This window comes from Vigna radiata, chromosome 6 (genome assembly GCF_000741045.1).
Source record: "Vigna radiata var. radiata cultivar VC1973A chromosome 6, Vradiata_ver6, whole genome shotgun sequence".
Lineage (NCBI taxonomy): Eukaryota > Viridiplantae > Streptophyta > Magnoliopsida > Fabales > Fabaceae > Vigna > Vigna radiata.
Window position 1 is genome coordinate 37,033,253 of NC_028356.1, and position 17,001 is coordinate 37,050,253.

The 17,001-nt window shown below is 31.1% G+C and overlaps 1 protein-coding gene and 1 pseudogene across 1 annotated transcript; both read right to left on the reverse strand.

Moving 5' to 3' along the window:
• Positions 1-1,075: 1,075 nt before the first annotated feature.
• On the reverse strand, positions 1,076-1,399 carry LOC106763798 (glutathione S-transferase F11-like). Its single transcript, XM_014647952.1, has one exon. It carries the CDS (start codon positions 1,397-1,399, stop codon positions 1,076-1,078), a length of 324 nt encoding a protein of 107 aa, XP_014503438.1.
• A 13,103-nt stretch (positions 1,400-14,502) lies between these two features.
• The window catches only part of LOC106763799, a 6,423-nt pseudogene continuing 3,924 nt past the window's right edge, over positions 14,503-17,001 (reverse strand).

Sequence of the window (17,001 nt, forward strand, 5' to 3'; positions counted from 1 at the left end):
AAATTTTAATCTACGTAATATCACATTGACAAATGTTAACATTTATATTTATTAAATTGATGAAAATAATAAATTTTGAAAAGTCTCATCCCATGTAAGATACATTTTGGAATGAATGTTAATAATTATAGGGTTAAATATATTTTTAGTCCCTTTTGGGGTGATTTTGGTTTTAGTTTCTCTTTTAAACTAAGGTACAATTTAATCCTTCAACTTTAGAAAAGTCTGATTATAGTCTTATTTACCAAATTTTTTTAACTTTATTTGCTGTTTCAAACACGTTTCAAGTTTGAAACAACAAATAAAGTTAAAAAAATTTAAATTTAAATTATACCTTAGTTTAAAACGTTTGAAACAACAAATAAAGTTTAAAAAAATTAAAATTTAAATTGTACCTTAGTTTAAAAGAGGGACTAAAACCAAAATCACCAAGTATAGGAACTAAAAACATATTTAACCCATAATTATATAATAGATTCTAAATTTATAATTTTAATGGATATAAATCAAAGATATTCTAAATTTGTATTTGACTTTTTTTTTATATTTCTATAATAAAGTTTTGTATATTACGAGGTTTTTAAAATTTNAATCATCATAAAGTTTTGTATACCATAAAGCAAACAAAGTGCGATTTCAAAATGACTTTGCAATCATGAAACAAAATCATTATTATTTGAACACTGAATCCTTCCTAATTATCTGAAATTAAAGATATATATAAAAAATAGAAAATGCAAGAAAACAAAAAGCATTAGCATTGTGTTCACTTGAGGGTGACAGGAGGTGATTGAGAGAGAGTGATTGAGTGGATTTGAAGGTAATTTTTTTTGCTGTTTATTTGAGTGAATTTGGAGGTAAACGAGAATGAATTTTGAAATAAAATTTGTGATAATTGGTGTAGGATTTAGTTTATATGATAGATTAAAAAAATTTACTTCAAAATCCACTTTCGTTTACCTCCAAATTCACTCAAATAAACAACAAAAAATATTATCCTCAAATCCACTCAATCACTCTCCCCCAATCACCTCCTGTTACCCTCAAGTGAACACACCCTAGAAGATGAAACATTTTAATTCCTCTTTAAGTATTCTTTGCGAATTTGAAGAAGCTTCTTCCAAGAAGGACGAGAGGAGATATCGTTGGACCATCTGGAAAGGTTTGGAGAAGCAAATAGCGGAGCAATTTGAGTGATACTGAGCAAGTTATGAACACTGGGAAGATGGAAGAGATCTGCAAGTGTGAATTCATCTCCAGCTAGATAACGACTATTCCCTAGTGCATTCTCATATATCTCCATCATCTCACCCAACTCTTTTAAACTCCTCGAAAAAGAATTACCTCCCTTATAATACGTCACAATACGTGAAGGTGAATCAAATCTCTCCTCCTCCATCTTCATCCACTCTTCTATGCTCTTCTTTGCCAATGGATTCCTTCCGTACAGTTCTCAATTCCCTTTCTCACTAAACTTCTCGAAAACGTACTTGCATATGTGTCTCGATTCTTATTGCATTCATCCATATACAAATATCTCTTAATTCAAATCAACTCATTCGTAATAAGATTACAATGATTCAACTCAACTTACCGTAGCAAAAGATCTCTTCAACTATTGCAAATTTTTGTCCTACTGACTGAAAAAAAAACAAAGATGAAAAGTGAGATCATGAAATTTAAATCGAATCAAATCAAAGAGAAAATAGAGAGAAGTGAAACCCCAGGAATGTGATGGAATTCAATATCTTTCTCGAACAAACATGTCATTGTTCTGGTAACGTCGATGTTCGTCGGTATCCCAATCACCTTAAGATTAAATGGCGATGGCGATAGCGACAGTGACATTGTGATTTATATTTCTCTACGTTTGTTATTCCCTCTGTGTTACTACTTTTATACCTTTATGTATTAATTATTTTCTTTTAAACATTTTAGTCTCACATTGAAATATTCCAAATTCTCCCTTCTATTTTTTCTAATACGTGGGAGTCAAAACTATCCACCACATTGTTTTATTAATATTTTAAAATTATAATGACACATTTCATCACTTTATATGCTTATAATAAAATTAGTAGTATTGAGTGCCCCCACACACCATGAGATCAAATGATGGTGATAATAATAATATTATCATTTCTCTTTTTTAGTGCTATCATCTTTTTCTTTTTACTCTTTTTATAATATTTTGTTTACATTGCTTTTATGCACTTTCTTATGAAAATGATGGTAATATGTTATTGCAAGGCTTACTTTCAAGTGCAATTTTCATTTTCACCGTTTGCAAGTATTTCCTGTGATCTGTTGGATGACGAAATAGGGACCGTCTGCTTTCACCATCTATAGCAAGTTTGTTTGGTCCCTAGCCTTGGATTTTGGTAGTGATACTTGTTCATGTAACTTTCCTAAATCCTTTATGTATAGGGTTTAAAACATGTCCTACGCTAGATTATACATTGTTTCAAAAAAAATAATTTCGATTTTATTATTTAAACATCATCTTGTATTATATGTGATCGAAGACTTCTCGATTATGGTAACTATATCTTTTGAGTTACTTAGATAATAATATAATACTGATTATTGAATACTTAGTTTCGATAGTCAGTATCTAGTAAGCAGACTATTGTATGTTCTATAAACACTTAACAGAACATCAAATATCAGATATCGAATATTATGTTTTTCACACCAAAAAACTACATCTCTCTTGATAACAACGTCACTCATTAAACTAGGACACCGTCTATCGGTATCTCTTTATGCCTGCCGGAAACATTCTCTAATTGGATAACTTAACCAAAAATCATTCTAGTTTCTCATTGGTAAGTTGGTCGTAGACCTCTGGACTCATGAACTCATAACCATGTGACATATTCGAATGAGCATGTGATTAACAAAGTATATCTATAAATAATATTTTAATCATAATTTGACTTTATTTTTACATTTAATTTATATTTGACTAAAATATTTGACCAAGTACTAACTTGAGTGTCCAAATATCATATGCAGATACCCCACCATTGATTAGTAGTGAGTATAAGAGACTTGGAGGTTGAATACCAATAGTGAAAAATTTATGGAAATAAAAGACGAAATTTGCAAAATACATTTTGGTTCCATAAGAAAATATCCATTTTCCAACATAAAGTAAAAGTTATGAATTATTGAATAAAGAAAAAACATTAGAGGAAAAAACTATTTTAAATATTGACTCTTAAACAATATAAAATTATTATTTCTGGGAAGAAAACAACTATTTTGGGAAGAACTTCCAATTAATTCTGTCAACTATTCCCTTTTCTTGAAGAGTAGTACATAAACTAACTTTACTAAGTGTGTTCAAGCATATTCCAATGCTAACTCTCCTTTGCTATCGGAGCTAGTTTAACTCGTGTTGAGGGTGAAAATTATTGTTTTATTTCCCTTGAACGGTACAAAAAGAATGTTGATTCTTGAGTATTTAGAAGTCAAAGACTACTATTTTATTTCCCTTTTTTGCTTTTGGATCCATTAATATTTTAGCCCACTTTTTTATTTTTCTTGGAGCAACAGCATGAGATAGATTATTGCATCTTCCTATGAATTAAGGGTTTGCCACATCTTCCTCCATACATTAGTATATAAATTTCTCAAATCCTTTTTCTAAACAAAATGTGAGCTGTTTATCAAGCATTAATATTGAGGATTAGTATTATAGTTTTTGTCATTTTGACTTTATTTTATGTTACAGTTGTATTGTCATGTATATTAGTGTGTGGCATATAAAAAAATCATGTTAAATGAAAATTTAATTATCAATACTATTTTTATCATCTTAAAAAAAAATAAAATAAAATAAATAACTTAATTATTTATTATAAAATTAGTGAAAAATAATTAATAATTAAAATTTTTAAAAAATATGTTAAATAACTTGTGGCGTTCAAACTTTTAATAAGTGTTAAATTATGATAAAATATAATATTTTTTTGTGGCAATTTTTAATTGGTAGATTTCTTTTTCCTTTTTTTTTTACCAAAAATACCAACGGATAAAATGTTTTTGACGTATGTGATTTTTCGATTATTTAAACTATTAAAATTTTCATTGTGACACTAAAATTTGTAATTTTAATTAATCTAACAAATAGCATATTTATTTTACAATGTATTTATCCTATTATGTTTTTACACGTATCTAATAAATGTAATATATGCTTTACTATATGTATTTAATATACTGTACGTATTTATATGTATGTATTTATTTTATATATTTAATTAAGTTTTAAGGTTTAATCAATTTAAATATTTTTAATTGAGTGTTTATTAAACTTTTTTTAGTATGTTAAGTTTTAAAAGTTGTTTTTAGTTGAATCTCTCTTATTTATTTTTTGTGTTAATGGATAATATGATTATTATCTTTTTCATAATCTCACTTACTTATTTTTACATGTTGATAAATGTGTTTTTCAGTAATTATTATAAAATAATATCATGGTTATGAAAAACAATAAAAAAAGTTTTATTGATTTCATTCAAAATAAGTTGAATAGTAATATTTGTGAAAGCCTAGAAAATAACTTAAGAGTAATGATAATTTTTATAAAATGAAAATATTATACTATTTTAGTAATAAAAAGTTTAAATTATATAAAGCTTTATAATAGCTGAATTTCATTTTATATAAAATTAATATCTTTAAATTTTTTTCTCTAGGTTTTTTCTCTATATTCTCTTTTTAATTTTAATTCCAATTTTTATCATTTTAAATATTAGAGACCATAGGATTATTTCTAGCAAGTATTACCCAATCATCTTATTAAAAAGTAAAAGAGTCAAACAAAGTAAGTTTTTGTTTTATCCTCTTACATTTTAATTCTTGGGTTGCATGTGAGTTCTATGTAAGTGAATGTGATTTCATGTTATTCTTGGTGGATCTCTCTTTCTCTGTTACCATAATGTTATGCTTAAAACTGTAATTACGATCTTGATCTGTTTTTTTAGGTAATTATGTATTGTATAGGATTCTAGGAAACAATAGTGTGAGAAAAGGTTTTTCTCTCAAGTCAAGAAAACTAATATTATTATTTTGTACCATTTGATTTATCTTTTCTTAATACTATATGCAAGAATATGTGATTTGATAGTTAAATTTATATATTTATAATTTTTGAATTAATTGGTATATGTGAAATTGTTGAATCGATAATGGTGAAATTGATGATAAGTAAATGAACGGTTGAATTACTAAATTAGTTAAGAATTGTAGTTTGTAAAACCTAGAAAAAATATTTATAAAAGATATAATATACGAGGAATAGTATTATTATTATTTTATTAAAATATTGTGATAGTTTGTTTAGTTAGATATCTTGTGTTGGAGAGTAAGTTCTTAATTATATTTATATCCAAATTTTTTTATACTTATTTTTAGTTATTGGTAGAAAAATGAAGAACGGTATTAAATTCTATAAAAATGATTATTTGAGAATTGTTTTGAAAGCATTTTGAAATCTAATTTGATGAGCCACCTAGAGAGAGAGAGTTTGTAAGAAGGTCATGATTTAATTCTAATTAAGAATATTTATGTATGTTTTGTGTGGAGAAAAGTGTTTTTTTGGGAAATATTTTGAAAGCATGTTGGAACTCTAATAACTTTAATTTGATAATTTTGGAGAGTGGAATCTAGAGTGACATGCCTTGAACCTAGACACTTGGAAATCAGATAATTATCTCTTTATTAAATTAAAAAAAAAAAGTAATAATAGGATGAAATACTTTTACATTAATTTGATAAGTAGTATAAGTATAAAATGGTTATAAATAAATAAAATTTTGTATTTTTTCAAAAAGAAATAAATAAAAAATAATGTTAAATAAATATAAAAAATAAAAAATTGTAAAGTATCATTATTGTTAAATAAACGAAGTTAAGATATAAAGACCGGGACATCAGCGGAGGAAAGGCAGAAACGTGAACGACTACTGGTTGTACTACTTAATCATAATTGTCTAATCGCTTCTTCGTGCAATGGCCGACCAACATGCTGAACCTCCTCCTCCTCCTCCTGGCCTTTTGTCGGAACTTCTAACTGACCCACAATATGTTGCACTGCGTACGACCATTGACGTAGACGCTATGTTGCGGGACTCCAATTGGGATGCGAACACGATGAGTACACTAGCGCTAACTAGTGCCAATGCAAGATCTCCTATCGCAGAGCAGCAAGTGGTAGTGGAGTGCATTAAACAAGACCAGAAACTCATCATCCCTGCAGGACTAGCTATGGGGGCGACTGACACGGCTATAGGACAAGTGGACAAACAGGCCGACCTGTGGAGGTTCTATCAACGGCTGCCCAGTATGCCGTTTTCGGAGATGTATACATTAGTCAATGCTCGGACTCCTGCTGCTCAAATACGACAGCGTGTCGAAGCTTTAGAGCCTATTGCGATCACTCAACCAAAGACTTACTGGGACACGACTGGGCCGGCAAATGTGCATATTGCACCTGCGACCGTCGACTATGTCTACGCTTATATAAGTAATGCTCTGCAGATGAACTTTGATGTTAGAGACTGGGGGATTCTAAACCGGGAGGACATGCGTCTGCCTGACAACGCCTGGGCTCAACACGAGATATTCCCAATGGAGCGCTTCTACAATCGCTTGAAAGCGTTCTCTTTGAGACAAATCGCTGCATTGAACTTTACCGCCTGCGCACAGGTGCCTCTTGCAGCATGGATTCGAGCATATAGTTTGGGTGCTGGCGTCCTACCTACGCCTGATTCGCGCTGTATTAAGGAATACAAATTTGCCGTGGGGAACGCAGCTCGCGATCATATGGAAGCAGTGGTCCAATATGAGATGAAAATGGAGAGGTCTATCCTAGCTCTGTCCTTGAACCTACTGTCCATGTTTGGACTGTTGCACTTAGCCGAGGAAAACCAATTTAAATCGTATGATTGTGACAAGAACAAGAGGATATTGACAACATGGATCAAGTATCTCGGCACCGTGACCACAAATGATGTTCAGAATGAGTTACTTTGCAAAACAGAATTGTTTGGTAGAACGGTCGCAGAGCCATTCGGACTGGGGCAAACATACTGTTTAGCAAGGGTGATGGCTCGATATAACGCACTCGCAAGACCACTAGCCGTCCGCATAGATGTGACACCCCCACCTGTACAGCGACTAATGGAAGCCAACTCCGCGCCGGATTTATGGGCTCATAAGGCTGCTGGTCAGAAACTGAATGAGATGTACCGGGGTGTCATCGATGTCATCAGTAATGGCGTTGCAACCGTGAAGGCCAACCCACCTGCGTTCTCACGCTTAGCAAGGCTGTATGGAGTGAACTTTATGGCTCCACCTTCTGATGCTATGACCTGTGCAAACATTCTTATGCCAATCGTCAACGGCTACAATGAAGCTGTAAGCAAATATGATCCTTGGCGGGAAGCCTTCCAAAATGTCAAGAGGGATAACATGACTGTTATGTGGACGAATCTCTGGAAGAGCTGTATTTGGGATGACGGTGCTCGAAGGCTGAAGGAATTCATCATCGGTGCTGAACAATATAAAGAAAGTTTGATAGTTTCAGAGGAGAAAGTTGTTTTAAGGAAAATTTTTTAATAACTCTTTTATGAAAGTTATTAACCGTAATAGATCATTAATGAAATAATATATGCTAATATGCCTTATAACTGTTCATTAATACCATATATTCATCCTTCATATGATCATTAAAGGTATTAATGGATCATTAATTATTAGTTACCTTACCTGATTTATGTCTGTCAAACAGTCGATCGGTTGACTGTTTTGGCTAGAACCTTTATTTGCCTCTCCATCAGTGGGTATATTACATATAGTAATCACTTCAAAAGATGAAAAAATATAGAATTCAAATAATGACCCAAATTGTTATTAATTATTCTACTAACATTACTTTAGGACATGAAAAAAGGTGTATAATCGTTTTCATGGTATTTTTTTAATATGGAATGGGGGAGTGAGATATGTAAGAGAAGATTGATAGAAGGAAAAAGTCTCTTTAACAACTCTTTTTTGACAACTTTTTGACAATGCATAGTGGCAGTCTATGATTGGTCCGTTTCAAATATTTTTTTAAAAATAAATTCAAACATACCAATAAAATGATGACATGTGTCCTGTTGTCAAAATATTATTAAAAAAGAGTTGTCAAAGTATCATTATCATTTTTTGGGAAATATTTTGAAAGCATGTTGGAACTCTAATTAACTTTAATTTGATAATTTTGAAAAGTGGTATATATAGTGACATGCGTTGAACCTAGACACTTGGAAATCGTTTAATTATCTCTTATTAAACTAAGAAAGTGTAATGGTTGGATGTGATATTTTTACGTTAATTTGACATATAATATAAGTATAAAATGGTTATAAATAAAATAGAATTTTATATTTTTTCAAAAAAATAATAATATTAAATAAATATAAAAAATAAAAGGTTTTAAAATTATTATTAGGATGATAATATTTTAACAACATTTTTTAACAATTTTTTTTACAACAAGACACGTGTCACTATTTCATTCGTTTGTTTGAATTTATTTTAAAAAAATATTTGAAATGAACCAATCATAAGCTGTCATGTATGCATTGTCAAAAAGTTATTAAAAAAAGTTTAAAAGAACTTTTTTTCTTATTATTGTCAAATAAATGAGGGGAAGTGAAAAATAATACTTTGATAAGCAAAAACGACAAAAACATTCGTATAACACGCAAAAATAATAATATTTTAACTATAATTATATTATTTTATTAACTTAAAATCATAATTATATTATTATATTATTAAACACGGTGTAATGTACTTTTACTCAGACGTGTCAAACAAACGAGTTCAACATATAAAGTCTGACATCTGGAGAGGAAAGGCAGAGACGTGAACGACTACTAGCGGTAGTACTTAATCATGTTCACGTTATGGGAGCTTCAACGTGCAATGGCCGACCAACAAGCTCAACCTCCTACTCTGACTGGCCTTTTGTCGGAACTTCTAACTGATCCACAACATGTTGCACTGCGTACGACCATTGACGTAGACACTACGTTGCCGGACTTCCATTGGGATGCGAACACGATGAATACACTAGCGCTGACTAGTGCCAATGCAAGATCTTCTATCGAAGGGGAGCAAGTGGAGATGGAGTACCTTCAGCAAGAGCAGAAACTCATCATCCCTGCAGGACTAGCTATGGGAGCGGCTGACACAGCTATAGGACAAGTGGACAAACAGGCCGACCTGTGGAGGCTCTATCAACGGCTGCCTAGTATGCCGTTCGCGGGTGATGGCACGATATAACACACTCGCAAGCCCACTAGCCATCCGCATAGATGTGACACCCCCACCTGTACAGCGACTAATGACCGCCATCTCCGCCAAGAACTCATGGGCTAATATGCCTGCCGGACAGAAACTGAATGATATTTACCGGAATGACATCGATGTCATTACTAGTGGCGTTGCTACCGTAAAGGCCAACCCGCCTGCGTTCTCGGGCTTAGCAAGGCTGTATGGAATTAACTCGATTATGGATCCACCTCCGGATGCAATGGCCAGTGCAAACATTCTGATGCCAATCGCCTACGGCTACAATGAAGCTGTAGGCACATCTGAAACGACTGGGATGGAAGGCTTCCGAAATATCAAGAGGGATAACATGGCGGTTATGTGGACGAATATCTGGAAGAACTACATAGAGAATGTCGCTACAGGGCTTAATCTATTCTGGCATGCAATTAATATCAAACGGTTGAAAAAGTCTTTTTAACAACTTTTTTTTATAATTTTTTGGGAATGTATATGTGACAATATGTGATTAGTCTGTTTCAAATATTCTTTTATAATAAATTCAAACAGACCAATAGAGATAATAGAGATGTGTCATGTGTCCTTTTCTCAAAAAGTTGTTAAAATATAAGATGTTGTTATAAAAAGTTGTTAAAGTATCAATCTTTTTATCTCAGACTTGTTATTTTGGCAGCACTTTTAAGAAAATTAATTATTTAATTGACAAAAGAAGCCTGAATGACATTGGTTCAAAGTTGTTTTTGTCGTGTAAGGGTGGATATTCTTATCAAAGTTTTATTACGTTAATTATATAAGTATATCTGGGACAGTTCAATCGTGTTTGTGGAAATCAAATCAATGTTTTCTTTCTGATGTAACAATGTTAGGGATTTGAGTTGGTTATTTTAAGTTTAATCATGACAGTTTCTAATTTTAGTTTCAAGTCTCTAATTTGTTTTAAACTTTTTTTTTTCAATTAGATTTTTTTATTTTAAAATTTTGACCAATTAGATTCCTGTTATTAAATCGGCTAATACTTTGTATTGTAAATATAAAAAGGATTTTTGGAATACAAATTCTTCAAAAAATGCTAATTTGTGAATAACTACATCTTTTCCATTATATAGATTATTTTTTCTTTGGGTCGTAAAAATAATTAAATTTCCATGCTAATGGGTCATAATCAGATTACTTTTATAGATTATTTTTCCATATGAATACGCAGATAGTTTTTTCTCTTGTTTTCTATTTTCAATATATGAATAGCTGGATAGTTTTGTCCTTTGATTTCTATTTGCACCATTAGTTATATCTTGATGAATACTTCACTACAGAAGCCTTGGTTGTTGTTGGGCTTTGTTGATTTGAGCTCACTATATATCCTTGAGATGTGATATGTCTCGGGCTTTTCACAGCACACCATGCATACTTGTTATTTTGGCAGGGCTTTTAAGAAAATAATTTATTTAATTGACAAATCCATACAAGAACCCTGATGGACATTGGTTCAAAGTTGGTTTTCTTATTAAAGTTTTATAACGTTAATTAAGTATATAAGTATATCTGGGACACGTGCTTTTGGAAATCAAATCAATGTTTTCTTCTAATGTAACCAGTTAGTGCAATGCTAGGAATTGGAGTTTGTTATTTTAGGTTTAATCATTATCCAAGTTTTTAATTTTGGTTTGAAGTTTTTTTTTCTCAATTGAATATTTTTATTTTAAAAATTTGAGCAATTGGATTCCTCTTTTTAAATCGGCTAAACATCGTTAAAACCAAAACACGTGACTTCTTTAAATAAGTGACTTGCTAGAATTATTAGTTTGTTGATTTTGTTATTTTTAGCATACTTGTATTGTAAATATAATTACAGAACTAAAGAGTGATTGTTCTTTAATAAAAGAGAACTAAAAGGATTTTTGGAACACAAAGTTATGTATAACTTTTCTCCATTTTATAGATGATTTTTCTTTGGGTCGTAAAAATAATTAAATTTCCATGCTAGTTGGTCATAATCAGATTACTTTTGGAAATATTCACATTTTCTCAGTTTTTTTTTTAAACAAACTTGTACCAAGCACTGAAGACGTGTGGTTGGGAGAATTTTTTTCTTACAAAGGGTACCTTTTTTATTCAGACTGAAACTAAATGATTGTAGTTATAATTACGTATATAATAATTTTTATAGTACGAATATAAAAACTAATTAAAATTTTAAAATTTGCAATCTTATGTTAATGATGTAAGATATGTTGATTATATCGTGTAAAATTCTTCATAATGTTTATTCTCTCTTCTTATATTAAAAAAAATGTTTCATTGGTGTGTTGTTTAGAACCTAAACATATATACGTGAGGACATTATTTTATAATAAAAAGAGATTTGTGATCATGAAAAATAAATCTAGAAAATTGAGATTTTATGTTATCATTGAAAATAAATTATAAAAGGCAAAAAAGCACAACATTAGGATAAAAGCATAATTATAGAGGATGAAAAAAATAAAATCTTATGCCACACTTGTGGTTGGTTGGATGTTGAAAGTCTTTATTCCTTTTAGAACATCATGAACCCTTTCCAATTTTCATATTCACGAGCGAAGACCAACATTGTTTCTGCCTTGACAATAAAAGATGTTACCAATCGAAGAAGGAGTTGTGTCTTCATCGCAGACGAAATAGGTCAACTTGAAAACCCAAACCATCACGACTTAGTTCTCTTTCGTGACAAAAAAAACGCGAAGGGAGAAGAAGAAAACCATCGAACCAGAAATCAGAATGCAAAGGCCATAAGCATGGTGAAGAACACCAAAGGAGATGAAGTGAGTTTCGCAAAACAGCGGTGTACGCACGAGAAGGCCAAGAATCATTCCCAATTTTAGGGTTCATAAGTTTAGGGTTTCAAATTGGGAATTTTCCCTTTTTGATTTTAATTACGGTTCTTAATTTAAGGTTTTCTGAATAATAAAAATTGCATAAATATAAATGGATTCTTAATAAAAAAAGTCCAGATTTCCTTAGTTAAAATCATTGAAAGAGCATTTATGAAATTGATTACATAAGAAATTCATAAAAGGTAATCAGCGGTATCAGAAAAAAGGTAACATTTATTAGGATTACAAAAACCCTACAATTCATAACCTAATATCACACAAATCAAAATGTCCTAAATCAAAAACAATATGTCACCACTGCATTGTGCCACATCATCACTTCATTAATGCCATTTGGTTATATTTAACATAAGGGACTAATTTGAATCAAAAATTTGAAAGTGAGGACCTATTTCAAACACTTTAAAACGGGAGAATAAATTACTATTTGTGAACGAAACTGGGGACAAAATTAACTATTAAACCTAATAAGTAATATACTAACATTCAGATTCTTTTGTTTTATGCATGGATATGTGTAACGCCCCGACAACTTACAGGGACTGTTGACTGCTCCCACATATCAACATGAGGCTATCCAATGTGCTTTGTCCTCATTAGCACACTTTTCGAGAAAACTTTCCAGAAGGTCACCCATCCCAAATTACTCGAAGCCAAGCACGCTTAACCATGAAGTTATTATGGATTAGGCTACTGAAAAGCAAATGCATTTGTTTTGCGGTAGCCTAATCCATAAGAACTCCATGGTTAAGCGTGCTTAGCCTGGAGTAATTTAGGGATGGGTGACCTTCTGGGAAGTTTTCCCGGAAAATGTGCGAGTGAGGAAAAAACACATTGGAAAGCCTCGTGTTGATATGTGGGGGCAGTCAATATTTCCTGTAAGTTGTCAGGGCGTTACAGTGGTATCAAAGCCTAGTTCTCTCTAGTACGATGTGGTTCGAGGACGAACCAAGCGGAAGCTGGTGGACATGTGACACCCGACACTGACGAGGGCGGGGAGTGATCGTCGGTGCATGAGGCACGAAGTGCAAGAGGCACAAACAAGGAGTGGCTCCTGGCAGGCTTCTAGTGGAAGGGACACATGGAAGAATCGAACATACACCGGAATAAGAGGGATATAGAGATTGTATAAGTATGAGACTATACAGTTGAAGGATAGTTTAAAGGAATTAATTTGGCTACTCATATCAACAAAATGCATTTGTTTTTCGGTAGCCTAACCTATAAGAACTCTATGGTTAAACGTGCTTAGCCTGGAGCAATTTAGGGATGGGTGACCTTCTGGGAAGGCGTTACAATATGCATTATAGGTTGTTTATAAAACAAAAGAAAAAGAAATGCATATTTTATATACCAAACTTTTTAGTTGAATTAGTTTCTAGTGCTTAACTCTTAATTGTTGGTGCTTTAGTTAATAATTATGTTACCCGATTAAGACTTATACCTAAATTGAATTAAGTTGTTAATTGAATTGAAAGGTAAACAAAGTATATTAGGAAAGACATAATCGAGCACTTCTACCATCTTTTTTTAGTCTAACAGGATCATTATAACTTACTCCATTAAGCTCACCACCATAAAACTAAACAACTACACCTACTTGTTCGACACTATTCAGCATACAAATATCTGATTATCGTACACCTATTATGGAGTTATTATTATTATTATTATTTTGCATTAGTATCTTAGAAGTATGACCATTATGTAAACAATTTGACAGTCTATTTCTATATTTGTTCTTTGTTTCTTCTTATACAGCTACACTTTGACGTTACTAAGTTATTTATCTATTTTTTCTATTAAAAGAAAGAGTAATTTTTCAAGAATGTTCATCTTCTTAATAAATAATATACTAACATTTAAGTTCTTTTGTTTTATGCAAGGATATGCATATATATTTTATGACCATTTGTATGAGGCCAATGCACCTCGACAACAAATTCCTAAATTTGGAATATAAGATAGGCATTTATTTAGGAATATAAGATAGGCATTTATTTTTCTTTTGTTTTATAAACAACCTGTTAATTTGAACATTTTTAACATTTGTCCATAACTATGTTGTGTGCCATAAGGTTTTGTTTTACATCCTTTACAAGTGTGTTCTTATCCCAATCATGTGTTTCTTTTCTTTTTGTAATTTCTTTTCAGTGATAAAAGAAAATCCAAGTTTTCTGATTTTATTTTCACTGATAAATAATTTGCTTTTGTGATCGCAGACTAATCATAATGAAAGAATAAGAAAAATTGGTGATGCATCAAGTTTCTAAACCTAAACCTCTACACTGTTAAGTTCATAGAACATTGATATATCATTCAGTTCTTTTCATTCTCTCGTTCCCTCAATGATTAACACGTGATAAAAAAAAGATTTATTATCACTGAAAAATAAATCCAAAAATTTGAGGTTTCTATAATCACTTAAAATAAATTATAAAAAACAAAGAAGAACAAATAATGGATGAAAAAAAGAAAACCTTATGTCACACAACATAATTGTGGTTGAAAGTGTTCATTCTCCTCCAGAACACCACGAACCCTCTTCAATCTTCATAAAGTGTTTTTCATCTATCACAGCAGAATAGAGGTCATGTTTGGCCTCTATAATTCTGACAGCAGATGTATTCTTAATTTCAAATCGTTTGCAAATGTTAATCTCCATTTTCAATGTTAGAGGTTGTTTATAAAATAAAAGAAAAAGAAATGTCTATCTTATAGACCAATTTCAGGATGTGTGTTGTCCCATATAAATGGTTCCAAAATATTGTTGGTATTCCTGGATGGGTCAATATATATGCGTATCCCTGCATAAAACAAAAGAATTTAAATGTTGGTTTAATTGCTTTTTTGTTCCCAGTTTAGTTGAAATGTGTCAAATTCGTCCCCTTTTAGAAAAATGTCAATTTCGTCTCCATATAGAAAAAAATTGTGTCAATCAAGTCATCTTCGTTAAAAATCATTGCTTTCAAAACTCACTTTATCCACTGCAATATCAGGGATCGGACCCATGAAGTGGTTATTATTCAAAACTCACTTTAAGTTTTTAACACCATTAGTTTGTATTTAACGGATTTAAATGTTAGTATATATTACTTATTATGAAGATTAAAATGCTTGAAATTTTACTAAATTTTACTTTTTTTGATAGAAAAAACAGATAAAAATAACTTTAGGAATGTCAAAAAATAGTAACCACTAGTACAAAAATCATATTTTATGACGTACAAAAATGAACTATGACGTACATAGCTCGTTTTTGTACGTCATAAAATATGATTTTTGTACTAGTGAAGAAAGAATGTCAAGAAGTCCATAAAAAAAGACATAAATCTAATGAATGTGAACATAGATAATTTTACTCAATATCAATTCAAAACAATTTTATCCAATATTAATATAAAAAAAATTCTGCGTCATAATATGTTTAGGCTATCATGACGTAAATTTTTGCTACGTCATAAAATGTGTAGACCTATTATAACGTACAAAACTATGTACGTCATAGTTCGTTTTTGTANGTCATAAAATATGATTTTTGTANTAGTGAACAAATATAGAAATAGATTGTGAAACTATTTACATAATGACCATACTAAGATACTNATGCGAAAACTAAAATGCCTCCATAATATGATCTTTCGGGAAAGGCCAATGATTTTGTAGATAGTGAAGAACACAAGTTACAAAATGCAATAAAACATATGTAATGCCAGTGAATTGTACCTGGGATGAGCCTGTGTCAGGGTTATCAAGAAACATAACAGATCTTATGTCCACAACCCCATCACATCTGGGGGCTTTTCTTGAGCATCACGAAGTCGCCAAAACTCTCCTTTTACCGTTTCCTACAAATTAAAACAAAAAATCAATTGGCATGCAAAAATCAACTTATTCAGTACCAACTAAGTACAATATACTTGAAGAATTCCTTTNGTAATAAAATCAAAGGNAGTTGAAAGTTGTCTCGTGCCATTTATCCAATTAATTATATCTTGTCTATGACTATCTANAAATATNGATAGTAATNTTTAGAAATTTCAAAACTAACTAAAAATTATTTACTTAAGATTAANCNAGAGTACCTTGATTATAGTCCAAATAAGAATGTTGATAGTTATAGTCATCCCAATACTCTCCAANAGAAAATCAAGGGTTTTCTCCCTCAATGCATTATTTCACATATTTTGCTGAAAACCTATATAAACAGTACAAACCAAAGGTACATAACATGATTAAAAAGAATAAATAGACAATGCAATACACTAATTAATGTCACATAATATCTTACCCTCTCACAAAATCAAACCGAAAATCTTCAAAACCTACATCATAACATAACCAGCAAAGCTAGTGAAGTATGTCCTTTCTTACATATTCTTTTGTATGATCAATGTTAGGAAATCTAGAAAAAGTTTTGTTGTCAGTGCTTGGATTTCCCTTAAATAAACAAGTCAAGAATATAATAATAGGAACCAAGTATGAATTAAGATCTAACAAAAAGAATGTTATAGAATAAAGGTTACTCATCTTACCAATCCTCCCGAAAATGTTGTAACAACATGTTCATCCCATGNTAAAGTGATGTCATCGAATCTATTGTAAAAATAACGTTCAACCTTGTCAGGAAAGTTCANACCAATGTTCAACTTTATCAGGTTCTAATGTCATCTCATTATAAAAATAAAATATTACATATTTTATTTAACGCATATATTTGTGTGAGTAAACATATCATGGACAGGAAGGTTCAAACCAACGTTCAACCTTATCA

Excerpts from the sequence above, each read along its gene's own strand:
- LOC106763798 (XM_014647952.1), bottom strand. The coding sequence starts at position 1,399 with ATGGAGGAGGAGAGATTTGATTCACCTTCACGTATTGTGACGTATTAT.